Source organism: Melozone crissalis, unplaced genomic scaffold (assembly GCF_028551555.1).
Source record: "Melozone crissalis strain CALT ecotype California unplaced genomic scaffold, PUWL_Pcris_2 ptg000033l_1, whole genome shotgun sequence".
Lineage (NCBI taxonomy): Eukaryota > Metazoa > Chordata > Aves > Passeriformes > Passerellidae > Melozone > Melozone crissalis.
The window spans coordinates 16,873,098-16,894,823 of NW_026535811.1; the positions used below are offsets into that span (position 1 = coordinate 16,873,098).

General features: G+C 38.0%; 1 protein-coding gene across 3 annotated transcripts in view; it reads right to left on the bottom strand.

The window, feature by feature from the left end:
* Positions 1 to 21,726, bottom strand: part of PACSIN2 (protein kinase C and casein kinase substrate in neurons 2) — a 55,522-nt gene that overhangs the window by 23,819 nt on the left and 9,977 nt on the right. For all 3 annotated transcript variants that reach the window (XM_054281893.1, XM_054281890.1, XM_054281892.1), the window contains exon 2: positions 4,004 to 4,114. In XM_054281893.1, the coding sequence (XP_054137868.1) occupies positions 4,004 to 4,063 (60 nt within the window). In that variant the 5' untranslated portion in view covers positions 4,064 to 4,114. The remainder of the gene's footprint in view (positions 1 to 4,003; positions 4,115 to 21,726) is intronic.

Below are 21,726 nucleotides of genomic sequence, written 5' to 3' on the forward strand. Positions count from 1 at the left end.
CAGCACAGTTCAAAGGCAAATAAATCTGAACTATTTTGGAGTGTGAGGGAACAAACTCGAAAGCTCACCCTGCCAGACTGACACTTCTGTGCCACAGCCAAGTTCAAATACATTCACTGCTTGCAGCTGTGGCACTAAAACATATCAAGGTGGTTTTTAACAAACAGCAAGCTGACTTTAAAAACAAAGAAAAAACGTACTGTGTCAAAAATCTTGAAAAACCTCTAACAAGAGTATAAATGTCAGAATCTGTAGTAACAAAACAACTTCCAAACTGATTAGGAGTTCTTTACTTCCTGTGACCTGAGGCATGAAGCACTCAGCTGGCATTCCAGAGGCACCACAGCTTTTCTAATCAAATCAAACAAAACACATTGATCAAAGATGTTTAACCCTTCTGAGAAAGATTAAGACCAGAATTCAAAGTTGCAGTCTTCAGAAACAAATCAACCAACTCAGAACATATAAAAAAGGATGGGTTTTAGACTAAATAGCAGTCAAATTTAGTTTGGATAGATGACTCCAAACCAGAAGTATCATGGGATGACTTGGGTTGGAAGGCATGTTAAAGATCACCCAGTTCTACCCCCCTGCCTTGGGCAGGGACACCATTCACTATCCCAGGTTGCTCAGAGCCCTGTCCAACCTGGCCTTGGACACTGCCAGGGATGAGACACAGCTGCTCTGGGCAGCCTGTGCCAGGGTCTCACCATCCTCACAGGGAACAATTTCTTCTGATATCCAAATTAAACCTGCTCTCTGTCAGTGTGAAGCCATTACCCCCTGTCCTGTCACTCCAGGCCCTTGTCAAGTCTCTCTCCCTTTTTCCTGTGGGCTCCCTTCAGGCACTGCAAGGTCACAATGAGGTCACCCCAAAGCCTTCTCCTCTCCAGGCTGCACAATCCCAATTCCCTCAGCCTTTCCTCCCAGCAGAGCTGCTCCATCCCTCTGATCCCCTTGGTGTCCCTGCTCTGGCCTGGCTCCAGCAGCTCCCTGTCCTTGCTGTGCTGGGCCCAGGGCTGGATGCAGCCCTGCAGGGGGGCTCAGCAGAGAGGGGCAGAGGGGCAGAATCCCCCCTGCCCTGCTGCCCTGGGGCTCTGGGTGCAGCCCAGCACAGGGGGGCTCTGGGTTGGGGCAGGGCCAGCTCTCACCCACAGCCCCCAGGTCCTTCTGCCAGGGCTGCTCCCTCTGCTCATCCCCAGCCTGGATCCATCACACACAGGGATGTGCCCAAGACAGGGCCAGCACCAGCACTTGGTCTGGTTAAACCTCACGAGAGTCCCATGGGCCAGGGCTCGAGCTTGTCCAGGTCCCTCTGGATTGCCACTGCACCCTCAGCTTGGTGCCATCTGCAAAGCTGCTGAGGGTGCCCTTGATCCCTCTATGCCATTAATGAAGATATTAAATACTGGTTCCAGTATGGACCCCTGAGGGACACCACTTGTAACCAATGTCCCTTGGGATTCTGAGCCACTGCTTGCTTCTTTTGGGATGCAACCACCTAACTAATTCCTTTTCCATCCAGCAATCCACTCATAGAATCCATGTCTCCCCAACTTGGAGAGAAGGATGGTGTGGGGGACCATGTCAAAGGCTTTACAGCAATCCACATAAATGACACCATAAATCCTTTCTCTTGCCCATTGATGGAGCTGCTCCATTTGAAAATGCCACAAGGTTGGTCATGTCATGCAAGATTTGCCCTTGGTTGTCTCAAATCACCTCCCTGTCCTCCTTGTGCCTTATCAGAGCTTCTAAGAGAGTCTGTCCCATGATCTTCCCAGGCACAGAGGTGAGTTTGACAGGTCAGTAGTAACCAGAGTCCTCTTTCTTACCCCTTTTAAAGCCAGGTACAACGTTTCACTCCTTCCTGTCACCCGGAATTTCACCTGATTGCCATAGCTTTCTAAGCACCATTCTAACAAGAACAATCTTTGTGGTTGTACATCAAAAAAGAGAAAGCATAGAAAAATCTATAAAGAAACCAACTGATTGCTATACAGAAGTCTAACATTTCCTTATCCTAGGATAAAAAAGGTATAAATATCCTAGGATAAAGAAAGGTATGCTCATGCACTATACATTAGTCTACTCACATTGCTTATGAAACAGACTGCAGTCCTGACCTTTTGGAAAGAATACACAGACAAGTCCAAGGAAACAGTAAGTAGTAGTATTTACAAAATTATGTAAAATAAGTCACCAATAGCACAAACACGAATAAGCCACCTATAATAAGCATCAAATACATTTAAACAAACCTTCATGAAGGCCCTCATTTAAGGTAATTGCCATTTCTGATCATCCTTTATCTGATTTAATTCTTGGAGTTCAAATTTGTCCAAACATAACCATCCTAGTTTAGAGAAAATTTCATTCTTATTCACTCAGCTTTTATTCTTCCAGACATAATTATTTGATGGAAGACAACAGCTTGGTACAGAACAGCCAGCCAGAAATCATGTTCCACTGCCAAGTATACGATGCACAACACACATCAAAATATCCCAACACACATCAAAATATCCCTCCAGAATTCTTTTTTCCTGCCTGCCTCCTCATTTTATTTTGAAACACTTCTAGCAAGCAAGTCTGCTCAGGAAGTTTCCTCAGCATCCAACAAACCGCACAGTAAAACTGAGGATGGAAGGACCCTCTGGAGATCAGGTAGCCCAATCCCCTACTCAAAGCAGGTGTCATAGCTCAGATTGTTCAGGATCACAGCCAGTTGAGAGACACCTCCAAGAGCAGTAGTTCTCAGGGTTCTTCTTCTACCCCTTTTAAAGCCAGGTACAATGTTTCACTCTTTCCTGTCACCTGGAATTTCACCTGACTGCCATGACTTTCCAATTATCATTTTAACAAGAACAATCTTTGTGGTTATACATCAAATGGTCTCACAGCCTGTCTGCAGTCATCCTACAGAGCACCCCTACAACAAAAAGGGTCAAGGCTTAAAATACACTGACTTTAAAAGAATTTCTTTATAAATAAGACAGATATATTTAACATAATAGTAATCATCTCCTCAAAAAAGTGTACTCAACAGATCCTCACTAGCATTAGGCCTTTTAGAGAATATATTGAAAAAACATGGGAGATCTGCATCAAAATGTAATATGCTGTCACCACAAACAGCACAGTTCAGCAGTCTAGAAAAGCTTACATTTTAAAGGAAGTACAATATCAGGTCACCAAAATCAAGCTGTGTAACATAGGTCCCTGGTAAATTCAGACAGGTTCCCCCAAGCCATTTTCATGTTTGCTATTGTTCAAACTCAAAAGAGCTCCCTCTCAAATGGCAGAAGTCTGTCCTACTGAATACAGCTAATTTGGACAGAGTACTTACCTCCAATTGTGTCAGTATTGACACTGCCAAATGTTTCTTTTTACTCAAAGACTTGTTTTTGTAAAAATATTTCTGCTTTATGAATTTTCCTTTCTTCAGGGCTTAAATTATTACAGCATCTGAAAGTCTCCATCAGATTGGGGCAGTACAAATTGCTGATATTACAAAGTACTTCATATTATCTTTCTGTATGTATGCTTTTACACTGAGATAAGAATATCTTGTCTCAAGAAAGTTTATATTTTTATCTAGATACAAAGAGGAGACAGGCAGTACATCCACACAATATCTTTCTTTTGTAATTTATGTACATTTACAGTAGCTTGGAACAGTTACTTCAGATTTAACATTGATCATTTTAAAAGCTACTTACATAAGGCCTTCCTTGACAATAAAAACTGACAAAGATTGAATTATAAATTCCATACCATACCCAAGTGGATGGTCCTCAAGTTTGTGCCCATTAAAGCCCTCAAAAGAAATAGGTCAAAATCCAAAAGGTAATTTTAACTCTGAGGGCTATTTCTGCAGATCACAATAACCAATGTGTCTTGTATTGCAGCTCTCTCCACAACTTACAGTGCAAAAAAATCAGATCTTCTACAATACAAGTAAAAAATAAAATCAAAATATTGAACAGAACATTTGAATTACCTCCCAGAAGCTATCACTAGAAACTTCTACTCCAACGGAATCATCATATGAGCCAGACATTGTTATGTATGAAGAGCTTGTAAGTATTCAGAGCTTAAACACCTTCAGAATCTGTAAAAAAAAAAGAAAAAATATTATGAGCATTATTAATGGAGTTTTGAAGTTGTGAAAAAAATTATCTTAAGCAACTTCATTCAGTATTTTGATATCTAGAGGTGCCAAATACAAAGAGGTAACCACACAGGGCATTTTGGAACAGAAAACTTCTACACCACCGTTTGTAGCTCTTATCCTGACATTGGTTGTCCAGAAAAAACTCAATGCATCTGCTTATATCACATTTCACTAGACTCTTGAGTTCATTTAATGATAATTCAATGATAAAATATAATTTAATGAGATTTTATTTAATGATAAAATTTCCTATCATAACTAAAAGAAAAGATTGAGCAGCGAGATGCTTACTCATTAACTACTTCACTTTCAAAGCATTCCTACAAGACAATCAGCTGACCTTTGCTTCTGCAACAGTAACCTGCACTGAGTCCTATTCCTTTTCCACTGGAAATCTGTTATACAACGAAACTCACCGAAAATATTTAAGGCCAAAATTTGTTGATTTAAAGAAAAATAAATGTCTTCTTGTCATTGTTCTATTTTAGCAAAACAAACAATCAGAAAACCCATCAGCTCCAAATTCTGAGCTTTATTAGAAATAAGTCATTGCTTTAACAATTCAGGCATTTTCACTTTTATAGACACAGTTGCAGTGAAGAAAAATATAATCCATCCTCATTGAAGCAGATGACTTTATGAATGACTAGGTATGAAAAAGGTTAGGGTTACCCTAAGCTAACATGCAAGATTAACATCAAAAACATTACTGAGACAAAAATCCAGGCACTTGCATTCACAAATGCAGTTTGTGGGCTGGAGACCAAGAGGTAGGAGAGAAAGGAAACAGCTGCCTCCCAAAACACACACACAAATCCCTCTCTGATCTCTGCAGATATTTCAGCAGGTTCCCCTGTTTGGATGTCTCCTGACAAGTTTATCTTTAATACTACCAGGGATATATACAGGTAAATAGATATTATCCACCCCTTGGTGGATAAATACTTTTACCAGTAGTCTGTAAGTTGAAGCTCCCTCTCTTTTTTTTGTCTTGTCAATCTTGCTTCCCCTGAAGTACCATGGCCCCTACAAAAGGGGGCTGAAAACATCTCCAAATCTGACCTTGCTGCCCAGTGGTTATGACAAGCTGCTGAGAGAAACAGCACTGAAAGCCTCCCAGGCAAGGAGAATTCAACACTAAATTAGCATTTCTGGGATACACTGAGAATAACCATGCCATAAGGGTAGGCACTTGTCCACAACAAAACTCAGCTACTGAAACAAAATAGTTCTTTGGACAGTTGCAGCACAAACATAACAAAATTACTCTGGCTGGGAAGACAAGATGTTTCTTCTTATCAGTTTTTCACCCAATTCATTTATGTAATGCAATTCACAAAAAGCTTACATAACCTTAACGCTGAATATGGAACTAAAAACCACAACAGGAACATCAATTGTTAGAATTCTATTTTTAAAAGACAGCCAAAATATATTAAGGGTTCTACAAAACAGCAAACTAGAAAGGAATATCATATAGAGGCAAATTATTTTTACATATTAGTGTAACAATCTTTAATTACGTTATTAGTAATTACCAAAAAACCCAGCTTTTCCACCCGTGCTTTTACTGAGTCAAGAGGGAAAAGTTTAAACACTATGCAATTGTCAGTTTCTCTAGCAGCACACCTTTACATGGAATGTGTTCTTTCCAGATAAATTTTATCCCTTGCAATTTTTACAATACACTGAGGAAAGCAAAGATTACATCTGTGATAACACAAGTGTATTTTTCCACATCCTTTTTAGACAGCTATAAAGCAGTATAAGGAGGAAACCAAACTGCAGTAAGCTTGCAACTAGCTGGACCAATTCATAAGAATGGTTTAAAATTAAACAGCTGGGCATGCCATGCAGAACGAGGCAGGAATGAGGTTCCGAAGGTTGTCGGGAAGGGTGAGCGAAGTTTTTCTCCTCTACAGCAAGATCTTTCAACCAAAGTGTTCACTGCCTTTTGGAAGAGATCTGTCTAACAGCTGCAGAGTTCAGCAACTTGGAAAAAGAAAGTCTGAAGTATAAACTTAAAGTTTCAGCCCATCCCATGCAGTCATCCATCCCACTCTCCCGAACCACACTAGCAGTATTTTTTCCCTCCAACTACAGATAAAAAAGACGATGAAAATGTTCTGAAGTAACAATACAGCATCCACTTACCTTTAACAAAATAGCTTAAACTATATCATTCCTATAAATTTACTCTGAAAAGTTACATGGAAAGACTGAAAAAGTTCAACACAGCAACATATTCTTAAATGAAGGAACAGGTTGTGGTGACTGGGTTTTAAAAAACCCTTTTATTCCTCCTCAACTAGAACTGCATAATACATGGAGTTATCCTTTTTTTCCATAGAAGCATTAAAACGATCAGCACTCAGGAAATACTGATGGAATTAAGGCTTTAATGTGCCAAATACTATGCTGTGAGAAAGTATGAGCAAGCGTATTTAGGGAAACATTGCGAAGTCATAGCAACAACTGGTACAGAAAAACACTGTTTTTACAGCCCTACTTAAAAATAAACTGTATACTGAGATAGGAACATTAAGTGGTATGAGTCATGCTACCCTCACAAAACAAAATTATTACAGAAGCCAGGCCTTTAGCACATTTTTCGTCAGGGTTTGGTCCTATCCTCCAAGTGAATTTGCAGAGGTTTCACAAATAAAGTTCACTGCACTTTTTTTTTTTTTGTTTTGCAGGGTCTTCCATTTTACTATAAAAGAAAACCTATGAACAACTACAGATGTCGCATAAAATCTATAAAATTTAGATGCATACACCAACAAAGATGAGTTCTGCACAGATTCTCCACAAGATTCACCTGCATAGACAGAGCTGGGGGTTCTTTGGCCAGCTGGATTGCAGCAGAATCAATAACTGCATAGAAAGCACAGTGCCCATACCCACTTCCTATATTCTCATAACAGTTTGGCTTCATCCACTCTTTTTCTCCTCATTCCACAACTCTAGGCACATCTCTTCAGTGCCTTTTCCTTGTCCCCCAGCTGCTAAGCAAACAGTAGCACAGCGCTGTAACCATCAAAAAAAGCAGCCCAGAGAAAGCCTTACCAGTTCAGAGCCCCTGCTGCCTTTTGTCACAAGCACACTTTAGCCACAAGAGCTTATACAGGCTAAAAATAAGCCACAAAGTCCAAGTGCAGAAAGTAACTCCATCCTAAACAGCACATACTGTAATAGCTACGGAAATGATGCAAACAAACAAGGCTCCAGTTTCTTGGCCCTGACTTTTAAGCAATTCTTGTAAATTAGGATACATTGATCTTTGCCACAAGGAAATGGACCTCAATAAATAAATGTGGCTTTTTGTTTTTAAGCTTCCTCTTAGGGAACATTCTAGCCATGCTTTACGCTACAGACCTTGAATTTCTTCCTCACTGCCAGTGCCCCACTGTGTGAAAAGAAGTGCTATAAACATCCTGAGGGCTTAACACACAAGGATTTTAGAAAATATTAACTAATAACGAGCAAGCAGACCTTCAGATACCACACACAAAAGCAGCTGAACACAAGATACTGCCTCTGCTCTCAAGAAGTTGGTTTTGATATTACTTTGAAAGCAATTAGCAAAATTCCTAGCTTTTTTCATGTTGAAATAATTGGGGGGTGTTTTCGGTGCAACAACTGCACACTGTTAAGAAGCTAAAATCAGGCAGTGAATCTCAAAATTTCTCTTAAGGCATTTTTTAAAAGAAAGATGGGAAAAAGCTATTAAAGAAATTCTTCAGTTAAATTCCCTCAGGCTTTTAATAACAAATAGCTTTGATGAACTCTTACTGTGAAACAGGTAGGGTTATTTAAAGTAAGATTTTAACATTCTGACTTCTTTTGGAAGATGATGTTTATTTTGAAAATACATTTCACTATACTCAAAAAGAGAGCATTAAAAAAAAAAAATCTGATTACAGTCCCATATACAATAGGCTGCTTTAAAGCATCACTAAACTGTGGCCCTAGGTGACAAACTGGTGCACAACACAGAAACATCTCAGAGTGACACAATCTTCCAAGCATGATCAGCACAGGTTGCTCACGGCTTTCATACAGATGGATCTTGAAAACCACCACGGATGGAGATAGCACAACCTCTCTGTGCAACCTATTCCAGTGATTAACTACCCTCAGGATATAGAAGGAAAAAAATGAATCCATACTTAGAAAACCAAATGGTACTGCCATGCATTTTCTCCAAGGACTCTAGAGATGCAAGCTGAGACAGAGATGGTCTATCAGCCTCTAGAAGGGAAAAGCACCTGGTCAACATTACCTCTTAAACTTATTTCTGGAATGACAGCATTTGTTGCCATGGATCTGACTCATCAAGATTCCAAGTTTCATGACTAAGGAGTGAATTACTTATGTATATGTATGACTCAACTTCAATTAGCTGCTCCTAAGAACTTTCAGCTATAATATTTTTCATTATTATTCACTGAAGTCTTAGGTTTTGTTCCACACAGAAGGAAACAAGACTTCCTTGTACAGAAATAAATACAATCTATGCTTTAAGTGTGAACTACTGTGGTTTGCTACCAAGTGTACCTACCATGAATATGCCCAACTGCATTCTCTGGTTAAATAAGGCAATTTAGATCTTACTTTCTTTTCTATTTTGTCCAAAGAACTTGCTCTATAAGAGTCCTCAGTTTCTTCAAGGTTGGAAACTGTTTAGTGTTTACATAGAAAAAAGTGACATAACTTCTTTAGCAACATTGTGAAATCATGTAACAAAAGCTGTTAAGAATCACAGCTACTGACACTGTAAAGTCCATGAATTAATATGAAAAGTAAACACAGGAAAAAAGAATGGTTTGGTTTACACATTCAAGTGACACCAAAAACCTCCAGCCCCTGGGTGGAGGGAAGAAATGCATCAAACCATGATTAATCACTGCTACTCAATGCTGTGAAGTCTTCTAATTGCAATCAGTAGACATGACTGCATTTATAAACAGAAGTTAGGCCTTAGATTTTCAAAGGTAGAGTCTCAAATTGATGGCTCGGGCCTAGCTCTTCTTCAATCTATAAAATAGGCAGAATAGCACCCTCCTCCACAGGGATTTAAGATAATCCCTTTGTCTCCATCGAGAAAACAACTGCAGCAACAAACACTAGAGAAAAGTCCATAAAAGGAAATTGAAACACTGTTTCTTGGGGAATTCAGCCACTATGTTATAGTTGGCAGAGCCATGCACCAAAGGATTTTTGGAAAGAAGTTGACAGCAACCTATTCGGTGAACCGTGAGCACTAAAGGAAGGAATCTAGGAAATGCATGCTGTTACAGACTCTGCAAGCTTATTTCCTACCAGGCACACTCCTCTGAGACTCAGAGCAGTGTTTATTCCTAGATTTGCTAGTTTGGATAACTGAATAATTTGCCACCTAGACATTTTTCAGTTAGCAAATAACACAAAATGACATTAAATAACAAAAAGCTATCAGTTCATAGTCGTCATTCATAACCCTGAGTAACATAACTCTCTGCACTTCTCAATTAAGGAAATCCTGAGTTTTAGTTTGCTTGTTCCACAACAACCTCCTTGGTATGGGATTATATTTGCCTATGCCCATGTCTGTTAAATGCTGAATGTGAAACCACTGAAAGCAGCACACATTCACTGCCCCAAATATACAAGCCATGAACACACATTCAAGCCATAGTTTCAACACACATCAGAAGATCACTAAAGAGATTAAACTTCTATGATAATTACCACATGTAAAAAAATCCCCCACAACTCTGGAGAGGAGACAGGCTCTAAAATTAAACTCTTCAGGCACATTAACACTGTGAGATGCCATCTTAGAGCAGATACATTTCACGATGCATAATAAAAGGAGTAAAAACAGCCATTTTGGTCATTATGGATTATTTTATTAAATAAATGAAACTTGAAATTACTGATCAAACAACTGGAATAACACACAGCACAGAAGTATACCTGAATCATGAGGCAACAACCCAATATTCTCAAGAAGACTCTTAGCCTGCACAATGTGTTTCACCCCTGTAAAATGAAACCTCGCTCTCACACTCCAAAGCAGACTGGCAGAGCCCTGGAGTGAGCAGCTCTTATCTCCTGTCCTCCCTCCCCATAATTAGTGGCCAGACATGCTGGTTAGACATGCTGCTGTTGCACACACTGGTTTTTTGCACATTCATGACCTAACCATCCCTAAGAGCTCCCACATGCTGCCAGCAGAGCCTCCCTCTGCATTCTTCCAATTAACCAGGAGATACCTGAAATAGCACCACTGACTTTGGGGAAAAATTATTTTTTATTCTCAGCTTGACAAGCCAATGCGTGTAGGTGTATTATTTTAATTGTGCAATTTTTGTTCTAACCAGGGAAGCTATTAATTGCCTTCAGAGGCTTTGCAGAGGTTTTTATTTAAAGTTAGACACGGACCACAGAAATTATTAACTGCAAAATACATGCTTTAAATGGCATAGATATACCAGCTAAGATGCAAAGCTGATGAAGTGATGTGGGGAGCTTTAAAACATTTGCATCTATTTAAAACAATTCTTAATATTTTCAGTCTATACTTTTTTTAAATCTGGAAGTATGAGGGAAAAATCCACATTAATGTTTTCTTCACTGCAAGGAAAAAAGTGCATAAAATTTGGTTTTGAGTAAATGTTACTGCCAGAAAATCAGCAGAAGAACTCAGGATTATTTGTCAATTAAAATAATATTTTAAAATATTCTTTGATTTTTCAAATCAGAGGTTTCCTACTGTTTAGGATTAAGTGATTAAATTGATAACATGCAGGAAGAAGTTTAATTTAATTACAGGTCTTCATCCTTTCAGAACGTTCACTTTTGTAACACCTGTGATATCACAAACTAATTTATATGTCCTATCAGTCTCCCAAAACAAAATTAACCATAATATTTTGCCATTCCTCCTAAATAAATAAAATTGATATAAATACGCTTTTGTGTTTGTTTCAATAAAAGCACAAAGGCAGCAAAAGACCACGTCTTCAACTTGCAAATTACATTTTGTAAGCATTTAGTTAGCAAGAAATCTTTAACTGTCCAGATACTTGTAAAAATAAAAAATTGACCCTTTAACCGACCCTTTAATTCCCTAATCTAGTGGAATGAGATGGCTTGCTATATACACTCATAACGAAAACTTATTTTTGTAAAATGTCAAGGGAAATGTCTAAAACATATATTTCATATTTAGTTTCAGAAGAATTTTACAACAGTGCAAAAACAAGGAGAGTGCAGAGCAGGATATTGATGGATTCTCCAGGAGAGGAGCCATGAAACAGCATTTCCAGCTGCACTGACAAAACAGTTTCAGAGAGCAGTGACACACACACAACTGCTCTAAAATGGCCTATAATTAATAAGCAAAATAGAACATTAAAATGAGTACTGCCTCAGACATCAAAACTTACTTATGTGACCACCCAGCATGAACACTGCTCTACTTCAAAACAGAAACCTCACAAAAGGACATAAATAAAAAGCAATACAATAACCATTCTAGAAATGGATGTGTGTTGTGGACAGCAGGCTGTATGAGCCCAGAGCCATCAGTTCAAACATGATTAACACACTCCCTTACATTCAAACACACATTGCAAGTCATCACACTCAGCCAAAAATACTTTTGTATCAGCTGTGACACAGTAGAGTACATTTTGGTAGGAAAAAGCAACTATGGCAGTTGTTTGGAAAGTCATTCCACATTCTGTTTACAAGCTATTTACCTGAAAAGACATGCCATAATTCACTTGTATTTTTTCCAGCTATGGAGCTGGGCAGCATAACTGCACAGATAACCACAGTACCTGCACAGCACTGCCCAACCTCCAATCCACACACACAATTCTCTCATCAGCGTGTACTTTAGCACTTCCTGTGGGCTGATGGAAACCTTGTAGCTCAAGCTAATGTCTTTCCTCCCCCCTCCACACTGCAGAACTCAAAATAACACAGGGCTTTCAGTCATCATGTGGTTCTGTATAGCTGCAAAGCTGAATATTTGGTGTACTATAACCTTTAGGTAAGATCATGGGTGGTCCATTTTAAAGGGAAGTATTTTTAATCACACAACTGGCTTCAGTGGAAGAGAGTGTTTTTAAATATTTCAGTGAAACACGTAGGCACACTTTGCAGATGCGTCACTTAGGAAACAGATGTGTTGTTTCAGTGTTTCATAGTCAAAAGCTGTACTTTTCCATCTCAGGAAATACAGAGCTGTAGTATTAATTAATGAAATACTGACATGCATTGAATAGAAGTATATCTAAACCCCTAAATGAAGGGGAAACAGGGCAGTCTTCCTGATTCCGAAGGCTGCACTGAGGAGATACGTTTCTTTACTTGAGGAAAGAACCAATTCAGATACCTCACCTGAACCAAATTCAGCCTGGTCTTTAACACTGACTTGTTTCCAAAGCCTAAATCACTGTTAGAAACTAAATCTGTGCATTAACAGCATGCCAGCATACCCTATTTTCTGCTTATCTTAGAGAGATACAGATGACTATGATTGGCAAAAACTAGGAAGGCTGATTGGAGCAGGGGAACCTGCATGGATGAACCCATGAAAATCTGTGAACTCTTCAAGTACTAGTGAATTTTTCTGTCACTTTTTGGAGATATAAATAAAAGGAAAAGGGGAAGTGATGATTTCCTTACCATGGATAAAGAGAAAACACAAAGAATAACAGACCTTCCTATGGAGTGTTTCAGAAAGACTTTGCTGAAGGTGAAAGAGATGACCCCCAGACAGTAAAATAACAGACCACAATGTGCTCATGTTATACTTGATATAAACAGTACAGAGACATCACATTTCCACACAAAACTCCTTGGAGCTGAATGGGTTGTTCTCTAGTAAGCAAACCCAGCAATTTTCTAAGCTAGATCCTCAACATAAGTAGCCTATAACAACAGAAATTAATTGCTAGTATTGCTTTTGCTCAAGGGACAGCTAAAGCTGGCAAAGAACTGTACCCCAGGACTTGTACCCTAAAGCAGAAATTAAATGACCACTTCCATAACTGCTGGCCCACATCAAACCTGGGAAAAGGCTTTAAACAGTAGTTTCCATAATTACCAATTTTTTCTGCAGGCATTATCCCCTCACTGCCACAGCCATGCTGACAAAAAGCAGGTCAAATCATCATGCAACATTCTTTGACTCTCAAAATACATTAAAGGGTAGTTCAGCATTTGGGAAAAACACTATCAATGTAAAAATTGCTAAAGAAGATGGCCTTACAACTTAAAAGCAACATTTTCAGCTGTGACAGTCATCAGATTATGCATCATTTCATCAATTTCATTTTTGGAACTGATACAAAACGTACAGACCTCTTCAGAATATAACTTGTAAATGCAGAAAGAAAACAGGCACATTTAACTTCAGCTATCCTTCTTTACAGTAAGTTAAATAAGTAATTATTCATTTAGGAGCAATAAAAGATCTGTTCAAGTGTTTAAAATCAATGCTATACTGTAATAGCACAAAAGAGCATGTGACTGTATTCCATATTTCAGATTAAATAAGATTAATCCAGATTTTAAAGCAAACTGAATGCAGCTTCGAAAGAACTATTAGGAGAATTTAAATTACTTGGTGTGGATGCCATGGGACAGAGCAAGCGTTCCTCACAGCGGCTTGTGAGGAGTTTTACGAAAGATGTGATAACTTGTTGACTACAAACAATTTGCAGGTGGTGTTTTTGTACTTTATTTTTCTGTTCCTCTCAAGGACAGTGCATGAGCAAGACGTTTCTGTTAGTCAGCCAATAGAACACAAATGATCGCACCACTCTATAAAAACCGCGCGGTTCTCTGAATAAAGCTGTGATGATCCTGCCTCTCGCCTGTTCCTGCCCCGACCTCAGTGCAAGAGCTGGGCTGTGTTCAAGTTGGAGAGAAGGTTACTCAATACTTAGTTTCATTAACATGGTCACTGACAAAAGAAACTCTTGAATTCTATTTAAACAGATTTTCAGCTCAGTGAATCTGAGGTAAACTTTAGGCAGGTCTTCTCATGTTTCTAGGCAATTAAATTTTCTGGTCCTGAAATGTTAATTACTGTAACAAGGTCAGAAGACCTTTACTTACAACTTAGTAATCTATAAACATGAGCTGCTGACTTAGTAGAATTAAACATTCCCTAAAACATGTAATTTTTTTTTTTTGGTAATAAATATAATGAACTGGCTCCTTACCATGTACTAAACTCATTGGTCTAAGCTACTTGGAACTATCATACTTAAATATTAGGATCAGAGATCATATTTAATGGTCTTCCCCGTACATGCAATTTGACAAGCAAAGAGAGAAAGAGGGAGTTGTTTGTTTTGGTTTGTTTGGAGTTTTTTAAAAAACACATACAGTACACTTTCCACCTACCTTAACCCTAATGCAACTGAAAAATCAAGAGTTTTCAGTGTGCAAAACAAGGAGCTGCTTTAGAGGCACATGAGATCCAGGTTAGGCAAGGGACAAGGTGAGAGTTTTTCTTTGGTTCACAAAGGTTTCACTAATCTTATTAAGGGTTTAGAAAAGAAAGCACAGCAGAAAGAGCAGCCAGGCTTCCCCATGATTTTCAGCAATCTGAAGACAAGTTATGTGACTTTACACAGTTCTCATACACACAAATCACTCAAATGTAGAATCCCTAAACATAAGAAGGTGAAATGAGTGCTTAAATTTGGTCAACTAACCTCACAAAAAGTAGTCTTTTCTACTCTGCTGCCACTTTTCAGGAAAAGGAAAGCTTTTTATGTCATTTTAAATTAATGCCTGACCAAAGTACAAGTAGGTCAGCCATCGACTCTGCAACCTAAATTGGACTGAAGTTCAAGGAAAGTGGGACAAGAGGCCCCATGAGCTAACAGTTCTTGCTCACACCATCACCACTGTGTTTTTGCAGTTAATAAAGCTGTGCCATCACTGACTGTGGAGCACTGGAACAGCAGCATGTAACCTGCATATGGGAAACAATCAGAAGACAGAAAAAAGAAAGGTAGATAACCCCAACCAAGTTCAATTTAGTGCTCTCTCAAGGGCAGAGTCTGAAAAACCCTGCTGTTGAAAATTCAAGCACACAAGACTAATATCAAATAAGACTAAAGTTGATCACAGTATTGAAACAAAGTCTTAGTAAAAGCAGGAATTGCACAACTGCTTTTTATGTCATATATGCTGCTAACTTCAGCATTTTAAATGGTTACACAAGGATTCTCAATCAATTGCTACTAAAGGTACAATAACACACCTTCTTTCCTTTTAGAATTGAACTCATACGTCAGTAACACCCACACTCACAGCTGAGAAAGCAGGCACAAATAGCTTCAGAATAAAGTGATCAAATTTCTTAAGCTATTTAGTTTACTGCAAATTATTCTACACATGATCACAAAACTGCTTAATGTTATACTCCAGAAAGTCTGGAGTCATTATATTCAAATGCAACATCATCTTTTAAGTGAAAACAGAATTCAGTTGGTATTTTTGCAGGATGCATAATATCATGAAGCAATCTCCATAGACCAAAGTCAGTATCATGTAATAAAATCATTCTGAATTACAATATCCAACTTGTACATGCTCAAAAGGAAGAGCTTGAGCTGGATTTCTAATATGTACTTTGTGCATAAACCATATATGTAATGGCCTATATGCACACAAATATATAAACCCATACATAAACTAGAGTTTTAGCCTAGAACTGTTTAACACATGGAGATTTTCAGCCATCTTATAAAAGGCACTACCAGGGTCCAACTCCAAGGGATTTCAGTAACTATCACTAGCAAGTGATCTCGTGCTTCTGAGTTCAGCTTGAATGTCTCACTCGATTCCATCCCACATTTGCCTCCCAAGGTTTGTACTTGAGCTGACAGCTGGGATATCCCCAGGGCCTGTCCGAGGCCAGGGTGGAGTGACAATGCACACAGACAGAACTGCACCATGACACCGTGGGCAGGGCTCTGTGTCCCTGCTCACAATAATATCTCAGCCAGTGCTCTATTAAATACTTGGTGGTTACTGAAATGAGTCACCTGTCCACATATGACTGCCACTATAAAGCCGTATCTCCACGTGGCTTGTCAGTTAAGAGGCTGAGCAGCAAAGGAATCAAAAAAAGGATTAAATGATTCAACAGCTGAAACAGCTGCAAGATGAAAGCTTCAATTATAGAAAAATACCTTTCAAGTTGAACTGAAAATAAGATTCCTATTTCCCCAAGAATAAGAAAACCAAGTGATGTGCTTATTCAATGAATAATAAATTCCACATTGAACTATCTTTATATTATGGTAGAATAAAATAGATATATAAGACTTGGAAATACTGCAGGGAAAAGCATTAGACAATTAAGAGAACACGACTGAAATTGCATATAGAAAGATATTATTTATAATATTTTACAAGCAGCACATATGATGCTTTTCATAATCACACTCTTTAGCGTCACAATTCAAGTCAAGAGCATTTCAGCTGAGAACACCTGTGAAACTCAAGTACAGACACTTCTCACTTCTGGTTCTGAAGGCTTAAAGCCTTTATATATAAACATTGTGAGAAAAAGTAGGCCCACCTCCAGGAAATCTCCTAAACTCACAAAGCTAATGTCCCCTCTAGTAATAAACAGTACCCATGGTAACTCCTTGGTCACTTCAAGCTTTCTGGAGAAGGTGAGAAGTTTCTCAAACCCACAAAGAGAAACCCTCCAGTAACTCCAGCCATGAGCTCATTAACACTTGCTCCTAATAAAAGCAGCACAACAGCTGCAGAGTCAGGGTCACAAGGAACCTTCACACAATCATGGCTCAGACCACAGCTGTTTTGTCCTTACTCCTAAAGCTTAAGGGTAGAGAGCACATGAAAGAACAACTGTAAAAAATATTTTAAAAATATACTTTAGAGTATCTACTAAGGTTATCTCAGAACAGGCAAAGTCATGTTTAAGACAGATGTGTAATTTAAAAAGAGAAGACTAAAGGCACAAAAGAGAGATGGTGAGTATAGCTGTAGGGGTTTTCTTGTCATTAAGTATTATTAACCTGTGGTACAATATCTGAAGGATATATACAAAATCTGAAGGATACACAGACAAATACTCCTATAGACGTTTCTTTTTTTCCTTTTGTGTTTAACTTGAAATTCATTTTATACTGAAAAAAATCTGTGCAACTGTCCATATCTGAAGGATAAAAGAGCTGCTTCACCAAGGCAAAATATCTACTTGATGCATCAGTCACCCAAAATTATAAAAACAGATAATACACTTTAAAACCAGTTTTATTTTACTTCTAAAAAATAGCATTGGTAAAGAATGTGCTATGTAGAGTATTCAAGAGCTTAATGACATTGATTCATTAGACAATATGCATTCATTCTCTATCCTGTGATTTATGAAACTGAAAATGAAATGTCCAACTCTTGGCACCTTCCAACAAATTGCCTACCTCATAAGAGCTACAAAGAATTTGAATATTCAGCATATTTCATGGGAAAACACCTTCATATCTACTTTATATTTATCACACTATTTTAAAAAGCCTGTAGCCATAATTCCAGCTGAAAATGCCAATTTAAAACCAAGGAAGGTTGAAGTTTATTGATCCTCTCATGGACCAGTGACACTTCAGCATTGGAAATTCTGCTCATTTGAGTCTGACAATTGATGATCTAGTTAACTGTGACAGAGGACAGTCTAGCAGACTTTGTTTTCATCAGGAAAAAAATCCATTACTTTTCAGGCCCACAGAAGATAAACATTAGATCTGTCTGCATTTTTAATGCCAGATTTTAATTGAAACTTCAACACAATAACTGATGAAAGTGGGAAAAGATGAGGATTACGGTGAGGGTCACAGGATCCTGCAAACTAGGCCTGGAAGCAGATGAGGCTGGATTACTCAATATCTCTTCAAAGAGTGTTCAAAGGCCACACTTCTCTACAGTAATCAGATCCCAGAAGAAATATTTCAGCAGAGTATTTGTCAAGTTATAATGATCACAGACTGTGCAGCAGCCTGACCTCTCTAGTCCAGTCTTTCATGGGAAAGGGAGCCTTGCTGAGACCACCCAGCACCCTGTCCAGCCACAGCTTCAAAGTGTTCAGTGGTGGGGACTCTACCATCAATTATCAACCAATTCACAAGACATTACTCCTGAAAGATAAAACCTAGAGTGTCATTGTCATGGCCAGTTACATTTAATTTGCTTTTTCACCTTCTGCACACACACACTTTAGTCCATTTTTCTTTTTTCTTATGCTGAAGTACAAGGCTACACAGATGAATCCTGCAGCCAAAGCCATTCACTAATCCTTTAACTATGAATTCTAATATGTGAAGAAAAATTTTATGGTACTGGTACAACACAAAAAGTTCACACTATACTTAATTCATGTAATGACATAGGTCTTTCACTGTGGCCCATTTTGCATGACATAAACTGCAGATACTCAGGTTAATTAGGCCAGAAAAAACACTCATTTGGTACACACATACTCAACAATTAGTCTTTGTCCTGGCCATGGTACATCCTGGTATAACTATCTGCTCTTTATCATATGAACATATTTTTATTGTAACATCCACTGACATGAGATAAAGCTCTAAATCCAAACTATTTCAGACTTGCATTTCTACCACTGACACCTAAAACTCCTTTCAAAGGAAAGCAGCTGTTCTTTCAGAAGTATTTGTGTGCCTATTCTTATTGATACACAAATTGAAGAATTTTAATGACACCAAACCAGTCTAGCCAACATTTTGTTAGAACTAACATCCACCTGCAGTTCAGCTGTAAGAACCTTTTCTAAAAGAAGATACAGTAGTTGCCACACAAATCTTCTCTTGGTCTCCACTCTGAGGCTCTCAGTAATGATGCCTGGTACCAACTGGAACAATTCAGAACTGCAGCATGACTGTTATGCAATATCAGAAGAGTCCCACAGTTTTTTCAAAGTTCTCCCTGGATGCTTGTGGGAGAGTATGTGAACTATATCCCTACAACATTCACCAAATAAAGACATTTCTAAAGATAGCCTTTTCAACCTAAAAACAGTGCAGCAATAAAGAAGGCCATTTGAACAGGTTTAGTGCTGTCTCACAGCTGTGACTAAGTCCTAGCAAAATTAGCTTTAAGATTACTTTTACTAACTCCCTCATGGTTCCAACCAACAATTAAATTGCATCACCACTGCCCATTTTCTGGCATCTGGAAAGGTGAAAGTCAAAGGAAGACAGCACCAGCATAGACAGGTTGAAAAAAGTTCCTCCTAATGTCACTGATACAAAGTAATCAGGACACAATTACATAGGAAGGGTCTTTTTAGCTATGAGAAAAACTTCAGGCTCAAGGGATCCAATATATCCAAGTACAAAGCCAGCACTTTTGCCTATAAGATAAAGGCACTGAAAGCTTATCCAAATTTTGAAAACCTCTAAATTAATATTTTACATTCCTCTAGTTAAGGCATTTCAGCAATAATATTCCAGAATATACTCAATGATTTCAGGATTTGGAGCCAAGTTACTTCCATAAGGCTTACTCAGTTTAACACAGATATCAAGTAATTCTGTATCATGTTCTGAATTCCAGAGAAAACTAGAAGGAATCAAATAAGAAATTCTTAAATGAATTTTCAAATACCTAAGTTCTTGCTTGAATATTTAAGTTTCAGCAGCCTAGCTTTAGCTAAAACTCCACTGCATTTTCATTTTATATATTTGACATATATATGCCAAATCCCTACTTGTACTTGTCTTTCACCTGAGATGATTTTCCCACCCTCCCCTTAGGACAGAAAACCAAGTGGGAAACAAGATATAAATGTCTTTTCAAGCTTATGTGGTTGGACTTCCAGGAGCTCTTTCAGCACTCACAGCTACATAAATTCTAATGTCAAAGCCTAGGTGCAATGTGCTATTCTTTGCACATTCCAATAATTCTCTTGAGCCGCTTCAGCTGCATAACTAGAAAAAGTAGCTCAAATTTAATTCATTCTGGGAAGCAATGTGGAGATTCCTGGAGGATTGCAACAACAGTTGACAAAGCAATTTAACAAGAGCTATAAGTTCTACATTGCTTATTTCTCCCCATTTGCAGGGTTGAACGCTGCACAAGTTAATTGGTATTGCAGTACAAAGAATGTTTCATAAGATTTTCATAAACTTTTTTTTTTCCCTGAAATGAGATTACATAACTTTGTTCTCTAACTATTCACTGCAATAAAAAAAATTGAAGGATTAATGTGATACATTTTTCCTTGGCAAATTCAAAACATATTTTGAGAAGCATGTTTATAAAATCTTCAGCTTTAAAGAGCCAATTTATACAACAGATTTTGATTGTATTTTTCCTACCTAATAAATTGCATCCCAGTGAGTATAGATAAATTAGATGCTTTACACAACCCTGAAAATTACAAAAAACCCAAACACACCATAAACTTCAAAACTGAAATACTAAAATGATTCACGACTCATATCAAATCATATCAAAAGATATTATACTGGGATAGCAATATTCACTCAGAAAACATAGTATTTTATCTGTATGTATGAAATAATCAATATGTGAAATAAATACTGCAAATGAAAAAAAAAAAACCCAAACCAAATAAAACACCTTTAGATGTGCTTGAAAACTTCCAAACCTGTTCATTTCTTTCTTGATGTGCAAAGACACCTTTGCAGTGACATAAAAGCCTCTAAAATTATTACTGTAAAACTAGTAATTTTGTTCAGCAACACATTAATTACATGCTAAATTTAGTACTACTTTTCCTTAATTATACAAAGTGTTTCTGCAATGCCTAACAACAAGTAGAAACAAAGGCGCTTCCTATCCAGCCTCTTTTGCAAGAAAGGGGAGGAGGGATAAAGGGGAGGTCTCCAATCAGAGTTTTAGTTTCTGTACAGGGCCAGTAAAAAAAACCCAGCAAAGTGGACCTCTCTAGAAACAGAAACCACATCATATTTTATCAGACTAATCAAAGTATAAAGCATAGAAACTATAGGTTATCTTGCACAGCCCAAAATAAATTCAGAAACACTGTATGATCCTTGTTTCATCTATTTGTGTTTATCAGTTATGGATCTTTTGGGACTGACCTGACAAGGATTAACATTGCACAGCACAGATTTTACTCATGGCACCACACACCACGGGATTTACATTCTACCAAAAGCTATGGAACAGCTTATTCTAAACCAAGAGCTAAAAATGGAGTTATTTGATACAGACTAAACCCACATGTTGCTCTCTGATCTAGGGATGCAACAAGCCAAAGCAGAAGCAGCTGTGTATATACTACTTTGGACAAAGAATTTCTTAGCCAAATTCAAACCAATTTTATGATCAAATCTCATTTCAAATAAATTTCAAGGTTCACATACAGAGCGCTTAAAACCATATGGATAGTCCTTTCATTTCTTCAAATTTTTGTGTACGAACGTAACTAATAAATTTGGTCCTAGCTCAATGAAGAGACAAGACATTCATGATATCCCAGGCACCTTTAC